Source organism: Phascolarctos cinereus, unplaced genomic scaffold (assembly GCF_003287225.1).
Source record: "Phascolarctos cinereus isolate Bilbo 61053 unplaced genomic scaffold, phaCin_HiC Scaffold_1;HRSCAF=81, whole genome shotgun sequence".
Lineage (NCBI taxonomy): Eukaryota > Metazoa > Chordata > Mammalia > Diprotodontia > Phascolarctidae > Phascolarctos > Phascolarctos cinereus.
In genome coordinates this window covers 39028078-39042913 of record NW_027555514.1, presented here as the reverse complement: position 1 = coordinate 39042913, position 14836 = coordinate 39028078, and the positions used below count along the sequence as shown (strand labels likewise).

The window sequence follows — 14836 nt, the reverse complement described above, 5'->3', positions numbered from 1 at the left end:
TCTCAGAAGCTGGGAGGGGGAGGAGGAGAAGAAAAATCTTTGAATTAGATGAGCAACCAAAAAAGCCCTGTCCTTTTCTCTTTTTAATTCCCCAGCATGTTAGTATAGACACATTTGCTGATGTTAAGGCAGAACAAAAGCTCCAAAACATAAGCCACGGTTATGTTTCTCACCATGAAATCAGTCTTTGTTTTCTTATTCCTGGTCAGGATAGCTAGAGCAATACTCCATTGACCAGGTAGTATCAGGCACTTAGCCACATTTGCTTAGAAGCAAGAATAATTAGTCAAAAAAAATAAAAAAGGAATTCTCATGGTACGGTATGAAAACATTCGATGAGTCACTTAATAAATTTGGTACCTTTATACTCTGGGCGCAAAGCCATCATCGTCAAGAACATTGATGATGGGACCTCCGACAGGTCCTATAGCCATGCCTTGGTGGCAGGTATTGACCACTACCCTTGCAAAGTGACTGCAGCAATGGGCAGAAAGAAGATTGCTACAAGACAAAAAATCAAGTCCTTTGTGAAAGTTTATAACTACAACCACCTCATGTCCACCAGATACTCTGTGGATATTCAAATGGACAAAACAGTTGTCAACAAGGATGTGTTCTGTAATCCTGCACTAAAACGTAAGGCTAGGAGGGAGGCCAAGGTCAAATTTGAGGAAAGGTACAAGATAGGCAAAATCAAGTGGTTCTTCCAGAAGCTATTGTTTTAGAACTACTTTGTTGGTCAGTAAATAAAATGTTTATTAAAAGTGAAAAAGAAAGAAAATTAAAGAGTTACCCTAGGATAATAAAAAAAAATTGGTACCTTTAAAGATTTTCATTTACAATTTCAGAGGCTACATGAGTTAGAAAACGCTGCGGTGGAGAAAAATGTATGTTGGCAGAATGTTCTTCAGTATATTCATAGGGCTCTGGTGAAGTACGTCATCTTTTAAAACCATGTCTATCATTTAGAGCAATTGGATTGTAAACTCTGCACTCGTTTTCAGTGGTACTTACAGGTTAAGGTCTGTTTCAGTAGAAAAAGTTGCTATAGCTCAGGATTGTCTAGAACATAATTTTAAGGACTATATATTACTTAAATTCAGTGTAGTGTTCATATATTGAACATGGGAATTAGCAAGAGTTTTTTCCTGGGGGAAAAAAATCTTATGCATAGAAAAGATAGTGACAGTGTATGTGTCATCACTGAGCAGAATTCTGGAATGACATGAAAGGCAGTTGTTCAGAGCCACAATAGCTTATTTTATAAAATTATGTCATTACACACACACACACACACACAAATGACTTTGCAAAAGTCTGGTCATAGCCCAAGTTTTTAATTTTAAGAATTTAATTAGAGCTATATTTGGAGAAAATTATTGAGATAAAGTTAATAGCAAGGGGAAAAAATTCTTTAGGCAGTAGCATGCTCTTTCCCTGTATTTGCATGAAAGTACATTTTTAATGTGCTACAATAATGTAATTATGGTATGTTCTGTTTAGTGACGATTGTGCCAGTAGGCCTTGGTATGTGCTCATGAGTAGTATTTTTATTTAGAAGCACAGATTATTAAGTAAAGACCTTTTCATTTGAGTCTATCAGACATTAAAACCGAAAAATAGCAGTTTACTGTGGACAGAATTTAGTGGAGTGCTTGGTACCTCTCCTGAGGAAGCTTAGGTGCTGAGGAGGAGGAGGAGGAAGGCCTCACTCATTGTAAAACAGTTTTATTCAGGAACATTTCTACAAAAGATCTCTGAAGGCATTATGGTAAAACTACAATACTTATTTTTTTCAAGATATAACTTGAGATAAGCAACTTAAGTGTGAGAATGCATAATAGCTTTTTTTGGATGGGGGGGAGTATCTTAGGAATCATCTGGCCTAATACTCTCATTTTGCAAAAGAAGAATTCCCCAGTTGATTTGCTTTGCCTAAAAGGTCATTAGGTGGAGAGTAATGAATCCAGGATGTGAACTCAGGGCTTTTGATTCTAAATCCACCACCCTAATGGTTCTCAAAGGGTGTGGTCCCCAAGACCCTTTCAGGGGATGTACCAGGTCAAAACTATATTACCAAGATGTTTTAATTTCTAATATGTAAATATCAATATATAACCCACATAAACAAAAGCTCTTTGGAGGTCCTCAATAATTTTTTTAAGAGCAGTGGGGCTGCTCATGCTGAGCTGATGCTTGCTACAGGCAGGAGAGGCAGTCACTCTTGTTTTCCCTCCTCCCCTTTTTTGTGGGCCAGGGTACTCTTCCTCTTTTTAGGGACGACTTTCAGGCCGCTTTCCTGGCCTCTCCCCTGTAGGAATGGCTTTCGTCTCAAGCCAGGTCTGAGAAAGATAAGGGGAGAAGCAATGGTTGCTCACCTCAGTGCCAGTCCAACTGATAAGATAACCAGGACTACAACTTATGATGGGCAACTGGGTGGCACAGTGGAGGGAGTGCCAGGCCTGGAGTCATGAAGACCTGAATTCAAATGAGACCTTGGACACTTACTAGCTGTGTGACCCTGGGCCAGTCACCTAACCCTGTTTGCCTCCGTTTCTTTATCTAAAATGAGAAGGAAATAGCAAATTATTCCGGTATCTTTGCCAAGAAAACCCCAAATGGGATCACAAAAAGTCAAACAAAACTAATTAACAAAAACAAAGAAACTTAGGATTCATTGCCAGAGAAATCCTTGTACAAGTTCTCTTTGCCCTGGCAAGTTATAAAAATGAACTAACAAATGTTTGGCTCCTGGGCCCCAGCCTTAGATTACAGTTTTAAATTTGCCCTTTTGGGAGACAAAGTAAATGTTTACACCCAAAAAGGTAAATATACTTATAAAATAAGCCTCCCCTGGCCCTCCCTAACATCTGGACCTCCTGGAGTTTACAATCTAACTGCTCTGCACGATGGACTTGGTTTTAAAAGATCGCCTCCCAGACCAGGGATGGATAAGAAGCCCAAGTTCATAAACATACAGAAGAATTGAAAACTATTAGTAATCAAATGCAGGATTACTCCAAATCACAAATAAGAAAAATTAACCCAGTTGGAGCAAAATGAACACAACCAGGAAAATATTTACCATGACCAGCTAGGTGGCCCAGTGGATAGAATGCTGGGCCTGAAGTCAGGTGAGTTCAAATCCTGCCTCAGACTCTTAGTAACTGTGTGACACTGGGCAAGTCACTTAACTTCTGTCTACCTCGGTTTCCTCAACTGGACAACAGGGACAATAATAGCACCTCCCTCTCAGGTTGTGAGGATTAAATGAGATAACACAGTACCCGGCACAGAGTAAGTGCTATATAAATGTTAGCCGTGATAATGCTTGGACCCAGAAAGTTTAGAAAACTTATCACCCTCCCTTTGTTGGGGAACAGGAGGACTCTGGTTGTGAGATACTGCATATCAGAAGTGGTTGATTTTACTGAACTGACTTATAATAAAACCAACTTCCTACCAACCACCCCACTCCCCTTTTTCCTATCTTTGTTATAAGGGAAGGCTCTCTGGGCAGGGGAAAGGAGAGGGATTTATTCAAGAGTGAATGTGCTATAAAATTAAAGGCATCAATAATAAAAGGAGCAGCGGGTAGAGTGCTAGACCTGGAGTCAGGAAGACGGGTTCAAGTCCAGCCTCAAACACTTGGGGAAGTCACTTAACCCTGTTTGCCTCGGTTTCCTCCTCTATAAAATGAATTGGAGAAGGAAATAGCAAAGTACTCTGGGATCTTTGCCAAGAAAACCCTGAAAGGGATCACAAAGAGTTGGACACACCTGAAAATGACTAAACAACAAAAATCAATAATAAAAAGAAATAATATCTCAGAAACCCCCCCCACACACACACACTGCTATGTTGCTGCTGAGGATGATTGAGAAAAGAAGGCAGCTTGTACTTTAAGCAATAAATCAAGGGAAGTCCAAGCCAGAATCTTATACTCTGTCCCTTTTGGGAAGTACTGGACTGTTTGCCAAGGGCAAATGTCAACTCCCTTTCCCCGACAACTATTAACAAAGAAAGGGTTCCAGGTAAGTTTCTGTTTGAGTGGTGCGCTTTGTGTCAAAAGGAGGGCTCTGGCTATTCAGAAATCTGTGGTGCCTGAAAGGCCTCCGTATTTATGACACCAGAATTAAGAACAGATCAGCAGGGCGTGTATTCAGTGCCAACTCTGTGGAGTGCACTAAGTGCTAGGGACAATTGACTAGAAGCTCAGTTAGGGAAGAGAGTAATAGGATCAGCTGGATGTATAAATTAGAGCAAAGGTAAGTGCAAAGGAGAAAGCTGAAGAAAGTGCTCTGAGATGGTTAAGGAGGAAGATATCACTACCTGCTTTTGTTGGGGTAGAAGGGAGAAGGAGAAAAGAATGTGAAAACCTAAGTTCAAATCCAGCCCCCAACATTTAATAGGTGTGTGACTCAAGGCTTCAGTTTCCTCATCTGTAAAATGGGGGTAATAATAACACCTACTCCCTAGGTTTGTTGTGCAAATAAAATGAAATAACATCCGTAAAGAGTTTTGTAAAACAAAGTGCTGTGGTGATGGAGACTGGAGAGGATGGGATGAGAAATTATAAGATGCAAAGTAGGATGAATAAGGCTGGAAGGGTCGATTGAACCAAGGTTGTAGAAGGCCTTAGAAACCAAGATCAGGTTTCTGTTTACTTCTGGAGATTCTGCCTAGTGAATGACAAGATCAAGAGAATTCAGCAGTAATGTGCATAGTCAAAAGGCTATAAACTGCACGCGAGCGGGTATACACACACACGCACGCACGCACGCACACACACACACACACACACACACACACACACACACACACACACACACACCCTCTCCCCCCCAGAAGGGAGCTTGATAATCCTGCTCATGGACTCTGCCTTGACTAAATCACATCTTATTGTTTACATTCTCGGAATGACTCATTTTAGGAGGAGCTCTGACAAGCTAGAAGAGGAAGGTGATGAAGGCAGTTTGGGCATTAGAAACCAGGCCATACAAAGAAGAGTCAAAGGAAGCAGAAATGTTGAATCTAGGGAAGATGAAGGGGAGAACAGGAGAGCATGAAACCAGCCAAACTAAAATGACATCTTAATACCACGCGTGCAGCGAACAGCAGTAAACCAAAGGAATATTTTGAAAGACTTTTGAAATCTTCAAATGAAGAAAAACAATGTTTTGAGCGATTTGTTACTGTCAACAAAAAGTATTTACTTGCAGCTTACAAAAGTTAGTTACTCGTTGAAAACGAAAAAGCCCCATAGGAGACGATCTCATGTTACTTGCTGCTATTAAAGTGCCAGAAATAGTTCATGGGGAAAAGTATGGGGATGAAATGCACTGAATTCCTTTATCAAACGATACTGTTTTCAAAAGAATTTATGAAATGAGTAATGACCAATTCCAGCTGCTTATTACCAGGCTTAAGGGCAGCCCAAAGTTTGCAATTCAGTTAGATAAAACAACTGATATTTCTGACATGGCACAGTTGTTACTTTATGTAAGATATGTTTATGAAGGAAGCCCACATTGTTTGATTGCCCTTTAGAAGGGTACACAAGAGAAGAAGTATATCTTAAAGTCGATGAATTTTTCACAAATGAAGATTTACAGTAGAAAAATTGCATTGGCATCTGTACAGACAGGGCTGGGGCAATGATGGGCAAGAATGTTGGATTTGTAGCAAAAGTTAAAGCTGGTGGCAATGAACGTACCACTTTTACTCACTGCATGATCCATTAGGAGGCACTTGTAGCCCAAAAAACATCACCAGAGTTACATGTTGTGCTTTGCGATACTGTCACAATCATTAATAATTAAAAGCTGTGCTCTTAACAGTTGTTTATTTTTAAACCTTTGGAAAGACATGGACTCTGATAATAAAAGCTTATTACTACATGCAGAGATGAGGTGGCTCTGAAGAGGGTGAAGTTTAAACAGATTATTGAAATTGAGAAATGAAGTTATATTTTTGACTTTGCAGAAATTCAATTTTGTTAATTTTTTTCATAATGACTTATGGCTTTCAAAACTGTTATTTGTCTGATATTTTTGAAAAACTCAATGATTTAAACATGTTTCTTCAAGGACAAAATGTAATGTATTTATGTTAAAAGAAAAAATTGAAAGTTTTACTAAAAAAAAGTTAACACATGGAAGCATGGGGTGGAAAATGGCTCTTTAGAAATTTTTGCAGCAGGGCAGCTAGGTGGTGCGGTGGATAGAGAACTGGCCATGGAGTTAGGAGGACCTGAGTTCAAATTTGATCTCAGACCAGACACTTGACACTTATTAGCTGTGTGACCCTGGGCAAGTCACTTAACCCCAACTGCCACCAAAAAAAAAACCAACCCCACATATTTTGGGGCAGCTAGGTGGCATAGTGGATAGAGAACTGGCCCTGGAGTCAGGAGAACCTGAGTTCAAATCCAGCCTCAGACACTTGATACTTACTAGCTGTGTGACCCTGGGCAAGTCACTTAACCTCAACTGCCTCATCAAACAAAAAAACTAAGTTGGGTTCATAAACCATTCTCAATTGAAATAAAAAACCTCCGTCATCTGCCATTAAAATTTCAAGGAGAATTTGCCACATTATCAAGCAACACAGGTTTAAAAACTGAATTTCCTAAAGAATTGTTAAATGAATTTTGGCTTGAGATTAAGACAGAATTTACAACAATTTCTGAAATAGCCTTAAATGTACTTCTGCCATTTTGCACGATGTATTTATGGCAAGTGGTGTTCTCAGCAGTGATGATTATAAGATCAAAATATCAATCAACTCTGAAAAACACTGAAGATGCTCTATGTCCTGCAGTATCAAATATTCTACCAAGAGTTAATTCTTTATGTAAAAATAAACAAGCACATTCATCTCATTAGTATGCAAATTTGCTTTTGTCTTTACTAAATGGTAAAATCATATGTATGCCAAAGAATTGTTTTAAAATACATTTCTTTATGATTTATTGTCAGTAAATGTTTGATTTGTATACCTATTCTATATACCTGGGGTCGTGTAGAAATTTCTTGGGCAAAAAGGGGTCACCAGTGGAAAAAGTTTAAGACGCTGTGTTCTAATCAGGCTCCTCAAGCCTCTCCCCAGTCCATCTCACCTACTGCTGCTGAAGTAACTTTCCTTAAGCTCAGATGTGATGCTTAAAGCCTTGTACAACCTGGCTCCAACCTATCATTCCAGCCTCATTGGACATTACACCTCTCCCCCAACACACACACACACACACACACACACACACACACACATCCTCTAAGACCCAGCCAGATTGACATTTTCACTATTCCTCACATGAAACACTCCTATCTGACACTTACTAGCTGTTTGACCCTGGGGACAAGTTACTTAACTTCTACCTGTCTCGGTTTCCTCAACTGGAAAATGGGAATAATAGCACCTGCCTCCCAGGACTTAGCACCTAGTACAGCATATAAATACTTATACCCTTCCTTCCTTGCCTTGCTTTGAGAATCTGAGATTTCACCGTCTCACTTCTCTACTTCTCAGCATTGCTTCCAGACCACATTGCCCAGCACACCATCAAGGCATTTTGTCAATTACCAGGTAAGGCAGATTTCATGCAAGCTATCAAACACAACTCCAGAGTGTTCTGTAAAGGGGCTGAAGGCTTCCCTCCAGCAGATATTTCAGTGTTTCATATCACATATTCAATGGTCAGTAGTGGTATTGGTGTTCAGTTACACATCTCGTTGTTTACTGATCACTGTTGGTTATATTCAGGTACTCTGGTTCTTTGAGAGGACAGTAATCCTCTCCTCAGCCCTCTGTTCATAGGGATATTTTTCTATTGTCCATAAGTTAATAAGTGCTTTTTTTTCTTCCCCAAATGCAAAAAATATAAGAAAAATGATAATTTTTCCCCTGGGAAATGATTGATCAACCCCGCCACAGTTGAATTTTTAAAACTTCTCTTGCTTTTTACAGCTTTACCCTGAGTATCAGCTGCCCATTAAGATCAGCTGAGGGGCTCCTTTCCTTCTCTCCCTAGGCCATCATGTGTGTGTGTGTGTGTGTGTGTGTGTGTGTGTGTGTGTGTGTGTGTGTGTGTGTGTGTGTGTGTGTGTGTGTGTGTGTGTGTGTGTGTTTTCTATTTCCATTCAGGGAATTCAGAAAGTTCATGTGAAAGAATTCTAAGTGGAGTGAGACTAGATAGGTTATCTGTCAAAAGAGAAAGTTGTACTAGATCATCTCAAAAATTTCCTTCCAGCTCTTAAACTTTATAATTCTTTGTTAAAGGCAACCACCCCCATTGCACTCAGGGAGTTCTTTTTTTATGATTTTTTTTAAAACACAAATCACATTTATATCATAAAGCTTCTCAGGCTCATTTCTGGGAGGTGAGGTCCTCCACCATTTATAATATTGGAAGGGGTAGATATTTCTGCCAGAGGCTTCTGGCTAAAAAAAAATTTCCCTACTTACTTGCACAGCAATATGAAATTCCTTTATATTAAGGCATTAGGTACTCTTTCTTGTTCGATGTGACACATTTTTTCCTTTGTGCTAAGTGGTGGGGAGGGCACTAAAGGCACCTTTTAAGGAGAGATGGGAAATGGTGTGAGATACAGTCTTAGTATTAAGACAAAAAATAAATGGGGTCAGGATTTAATCAATGTCTACTCTCAAAATTTCATGGCACATAGGAAAAATGTATATTAATTATTGAAGTTGTTGCTGTTCAGTTTTTAAGTAATATCCAATTCTTTGTGACCCCATTTGGGATTTTGTTGGCAAAGATACTAGAGGGAGTTGCCTTTTCCTTCTCAGCTCATTTTACAGATGACGGACTGAGGCAAACAGGGGGAAGTGACTTGCCCAGGTTTGCAGTAAGTGTCCAAGGCCAGATTTGAACGCAAGGGCTTGAGTCCAGGCCCAGTGTTTGGTGCACTATTGGTACCACTTTGCTGCATCTTAAAGGAAGAGAGGGAGTCTGTGAGGTGAACGTAAAGAGAGCATGCATTCCAAGCATGAGGAATAGCCTAAACAAAAGTAGAGGTTGAAGATGCCTCCCCTCCAGCAAAATTACCTTGTGTTTACTTTGTACATGAGTGTGTGTGTGTGTGTGTGTGTGTGTGTATTGTTTTCTTTGATGGGATTCAAATTCCCCATCATTTTTCTCTTTTTATCCCCAAGCTTAGCTCAGTATCTGGCACATAGTAGATATTTAATAAATATTTGTTGTTAAAAAAAAAAAAGTCAAATAATCCCCAAACAAAACAAAACCATGTGTGCAAGTAGAATATCCATATAATGAAGGCAACTCCTACTAAGGTGAAAGACCAGTGGGATAGAAGCAGTCAAGGATATGTTAGGGAAGAAGTGATTTTTGAAACGGGCTTTGATGGAAGTGTAGGATTTGGATCAGTGATGGAGGGAAGAGAGAAAATTAACATGGGCAAAGGTAGGGAAAAGCAAAACCATCACAGCCAAGTTGGGTGCTCCCCTTGCCTCTGCCAACATCTTTGAATCAAGAGGAAGACAGACATTCAGCAAGCACGTACTACATGTAGAATATTCTGTGAGCTTCTGGGGGAGATGAGAAGCTAAATGTGCTGCAGCCTCTGCCCTCTGGATGCTTACCTGCTGGTGAGGGCCTATGACACGACACAAAAATCTGAGACTGAAGATCATCTGTGATACAGGTAGCAGAGAGCTGGAAACAGTGTTGTGAGGTGCTGGGAGAAAATAGGGTAGTCACAGATATGGTGGTGTGGGGGGGCAGAAAGTCTGGAAGGGCAGTCTTTGAATTGTTCTTTAGAATTAAACAGACAAGGAGGGGAAGGAGGACATCTCCGGCACAAGGAACAGAAAGAGCTAACCGCCTCTTTCCCAAGTTACTTTCTAGATTTACCTACTTAATTAAATGAATCAGGCACCATCATTTGTCCCAATAATTTAGTGATGGGGACAGGAGCAAGCATCTCTAGAGCTCCTACTATATGACAGGCACTGAGCTAAAACACTTTGCAAGTGTTACCTTATTCTACCTTCCCAACAACTCTGTGAGGTAAATGCTATTTCCTCCATTTTGTAGTTGAGGAAAGTGACTTGCCCAGGCTCACCCAGCTCTCTTCATTACAGGACTCTATAACACGTACAAGTAATTTCTAGAAATGCTTTCCCTCTACAGTATTTATTTCAACAAGTATTTCTTAAGTACTTTGGTGACAAACTCTGTGTGTGTGTGTGTGTGTGTGTGTGTGTGTGTGTGTGTGTGTGTACATGTAAACCTAATCTGAGGACAAGCCTAGTTAAGTTGGAAGCTGTTAACCATTAGATTGACCACAAAGTGATGACTTTTTTCCACTATATGGAGAATAATGGAGAATTCTCCATTGACCGGCTATGAAATTATGAAGGGGGTCGTAATGAGTGTTAGAGAAAATACCCAAACCAAGAAAGTTACAAAAATCCTTGAAATATCATATAATTATAATTAAAATTTGCATGGCATTTTGAAAAGTCACCCAACAAGCATTTGTGTGTGATTTTCACACTGGCTTGACTTTTCCATTAGACAAGATCCTCAGAAAGAGGACAACAATGCCCTTTTACTTCCTTTGTAAATTCCAAAAGCATTTGAAAGAGATTGTCTGTGAGCTGATCAATGTATGAAATTCTTAAGCTAAGGACCAAGTTTTGCTTTTTCATGGAAGAATGGACAAGAGGAAGTCATCCAGTTGGAGGATTCTATTTTTGTGTGCTTTGAAGCATCATCCTTCTTGCTACACACACACACACACACACACACACACACAAACACACTTTTCTATAATAATGAAGAAACCTGAAGAAACTTAAAAATACTGTTTGTGAGACCAGTCCTACTTCAAGAATGACTACACAGCTTTTCCATTATTTTAGTTCCTTTAAGAAAGCACATGCTGTGATTTGGAAATGGAGAAGTGTCTAGTTATTTCAAACATGTTGTTTCCTCAAGTGATGAACCAAATCCTTTCCTTTCCCATTCTAGTTTAATTTTAACTTCTGTAGAAAATTTTTTTAAAATGGCACAAAAAAAGCCATATCCTCTCAAACAGGAGGAATGATTTTTACATTCCACATGATCAACACGGTATTTTTTGGTGCAACAACTCATTAGGAAGGATGTATTTTCTGTCTGTTGACCTTTCCTTTTGTTAGTATTTTGTGACATTCACATACTGCATTTTCAAAGACAGCAAATAAAGGAGCATTAGAAATCAACACAATAGGAGATTTTGCAAGCCTTATTAAAAGTATTACCCATGTACAATTTATGGACCCAGCTAGTGAACACATTAAAAACGAAAACAAAAAACCCAAACCTGAAAAGCCAGATGTGGTAAATGGCAAAGCTAACAGCTTCTTTCTAAGTTCTTTTCTAGGCTTATCTACCATCTAAATGAATTGGGTACCATCATTTATTCCAGCTATTTAGTACAACGCATAAAAGCAATTCCTCCATATTCCTTTTCTTTCTGTTCAATTCAGCCAGCATTTATTAAAAGCCTACTATAATTCAGACACTGTGCTCAAACTGGAAGATAGTGATTTCATCGAGCAACATGATAAATTTAAGATTTTGAAATTAAATGACCACTGCAACAATTATTTTGAAAGTACTTATGATGCTATAAAGCTATATAACCTGTATAGTATAGCTATATACTAAAGTATATATAGCTACATATACTATAGCTTTATGCTAGTATAGCTATATGCTAAAAATGTCTTGTTTTGGGAAAGCGACAGAGTTAGCCAGTTTTTCTTTGCCTAAATGCTGCTTCCTAAATGTCTAGCTGGTCTCACTGGGGCACAAATACTTCCTTCTGATTGGTCTTCGGAGGTAACTGACCAGTTTGAAGCTTTTTCCTGCCTAGCGGCACACATTTATCAGCCAGTGTCTGAATCTTCAGTATGGTTGTTCAGTTGTTTCAGTCACGTCCAGCTCTTCAAGACCTCATTTGGGGTTTTCTTGGAAAAGATACAAAGATGCTTGGTTTGCCATTTCATTCTCCGGCTCATTTTACAGATGAGGAAACTGAGGCAAACAGGGTGGAGTGACTTGCCCAAGGTCTCACAAGCATCTGAGGCCAGATTTAAACTCAGGTGTTCCTGACTCCAGGCCTGGCACTCTACCTATTAAGCCATTTAGTTCCAATATTAAGACATTTCTTCAGTGTTAAGACAGTATTATTTATGCATGTACAGTCACTTCTAAGACTCAAAATTTTAAAGTTAAAGTAAAATGTTGAAGATTTCAAAAATAGAGAACACTAAATCCCTAAATAGCAAAGAGGCTAAATTTAAATGTGGCTGAAAACTAGGCAAAAACAAACAGCATGTTCCATGTTAGGCCGTCAGAAAAGCTTCATTGGTCAATTACTGATTTCCAACCTAACCTCATTGCAAAGCTTCTGCCATCCATCACTCAGATACCAAGTGTTTCAATCTGAGTAGCTCCTTATGGCTTTATAATTCTGATCTAAAACATCTCTATTCTCAGGCAGAGGACCACCCTTATCCAGTAAAATGGTGGAATTGCTGTGATACTGGTCAATCAAAGCAATCTCCTTATATAAATCCAGGACACATGTAAAAGTGCCAGTTAGCTTTCAAGACAATAAAAAAAAACCCATCATACCTTTTCTTCAGTTATTTGATTTCCCATCATTGATAAATTTTTCCTAATTGCTTGTAGAGGATACTTTACAAAATAGGCAAAGCTAGATTGTGGCAGTCCATTTTCCATCGTGATTGAAGCAAGATGATTCTTATCAGTGCGCTGTGGTTTAAGCCACTGGCGTTTCAGGACTGGCAGAGTTTCCCAAAGTCAAGTTCAGATATCACAATAGGTACTCAGTGACTTCTCGACCTCCTTGCAAACAAATGCACGTTTCCCCAGGCTTGACACATCCCTTTTAGTAATACTGTGGTGAAACCAGAAGCTCAAATCCGATGTCTACAAAATGACCAGTGTTGAAATACTGTTAGAGCAACATGAGCTGGAAAAAATACTTAGCGCATGCAGATTGCCAGCGGTGGATGTGACAGTCCTATTTCGAGCAAGAGCATTCTGTTACAAGCTATATTAATGTTAGATAGATGATGACTTTCCACACCCACAGGCTCCCATGTGGTTTCATCTTAATTCTGACAGCTTTTCCGGCTCTTAAGGAGACAAGAAACATACTTTTTTTGTCCTCTACTTTCCCTTAATCTCCAATCTCCCTTCCAGCCTCCCCTCCCACCCCCACATACATACATACACTAAGATAAATACACTCTATCATACCAGGTCTAAATTGTTGATCCAATCTCGAGAATCATTTCAGATAAGTAGGGGTTTTTTTTGTTTTGTTTTCTGTTTTTCTAAAGATGAACAAATCTCTCTTCCTTGTGATCAAGCTATTCAGTGTCTGAAAGCTATTAGCTTACATTGTTATGCATTATGCAACATGGGCAGCAACCTGATACTTTACATTAATAGAATAATAGCTGCAAACTGATTTTGCTTTGAATTAGAGCTCTCCCCTCTTTGCATCCTTATCTCAAGTCCACAGACAGAATAGAAGAATATTAGATTTCCCCTGGCTTTATGCTTAGCATTAAGGAGTGGAAATATTTCATATTTTGCTTCTGCCTACTATCTCATTGCAAAGAAAGGTTCATTCTTTGAAAAATAAAATGACAAGGTTTTTGGCCCTGGAGGAAGTGCTAATGGTTCACAAAAATTTTAAAGTTTAATATTGCAAATTCCCCAGATACATGGGTTCCATAATAGCATTGGGCAGATCTTCTGAACAAAGTCCCCCAATAGGCCTTCTTATTCTTTTAATTTAGCAGAAATGGTTCCATTAGTCACTTCTGTGATGCTGTGCCACAGAGATGCATGACAAGATACTAATAAGAAGTCATTAGGCATAGTAACGTGCTTTAATGTAGAAGTAGAATATTATCCTTTCCTCTGCGGCCCGCCCTTTTAAAGTGAGCACTGTGCAGAGGTGTAGGCAAGAGTCCCAGGTTCTATACCCTGGCCAGAGCAGCTCTGTTTGAAGTCATTTGGACCTCGCTGGCTCCGATTCCTACTTTCAGCAAACACATTTGGTGTGCCTAAATGAGTGCTTTGCTGTTTGTGCTCCAGCCCATCTGTCAGGATGGCACGGGGCCTGCTCACAAGGTGATCTTCCACTGCCACTGGGGCCTGGCTGCCAATTCCCTAAAGCAATTTATAGAATGGCACTGGTGGCAAGAGGAGACTTCCCCCCACCCCCAGCACCACTGGAAGCACACCTCTTCTTAGGCGGTTTCTCTGCATGCTTCGCCAGTGAAGAGGGGGGAGAGGAGGACCTCAACAATAACCCAGAAGGCTGCGACAGAAGTAAAGAGAAAACTCGAGTCTGTGAGCAGCTCAGGATGTTGAAAACAATCTGTATCACTAGTCATTTCCCATATCCCCATTAGCACATCGTCGGATCAAAACAAGAAGCTTTTAGAATACCATACATTCTGTGTGAGAGCAAGCACCAGGAAATGAGGTCAGCAGAGAGAGGCCCAGGCAGCACCCACAAATGTCCTCGGGGATCAGATGGGCTAACTTTTTTTTTTCTCTTTTCTAAAACCTAAAATCCTCTGCAAATCTCTCCTTATTTTAAGCTTTTCTGTTTTGTCTTCTCAAGGGGCAGGCAGGCAGTCAAAGATTCAGATACTGCCGTGCTATGTGATCAAAATCTTTTCCCACGGGCAAATACAAACCAGATTTCATTCAGGTTGGCTCCCATGTTGTCACTTTTTCCCAAGTGGAAGGGGAGGA

General features: G+C 39.7%; 1 protein-coding gene across 3 annotated transcripts in view; it reads right to left on the bottom strand.

The window, feature by feature from the left end:
- Positions 1 to 13066, bottom strand: part of ATP2C1 (ATPase secretory pathway Ca2+ transporting 1) — a 123933-nt gene extending 110867 nt beyond the window's left edge. The window contains exon 1 of one of the 3 annotated variants that reach the window (XM_078151535.1): positions 12668 to 13066. In XM_078151535.1, the coding sequence (XP_078007661.1) occupies positions 12668 to 12775 (108 nt within the window). In that variant the 5' untranslated portion in view covers positions 12776 to 13066. The remainder of the gene's footprint in view (positions 1 to 12667) is intronic. The other 2 variants (XM_078151527.1, XM_020987262.2) reach the window with 2 other exon arrangements.
- Between the last annotated feature and the right edge of the window lie 1770 nt (positions 13067 to 14836).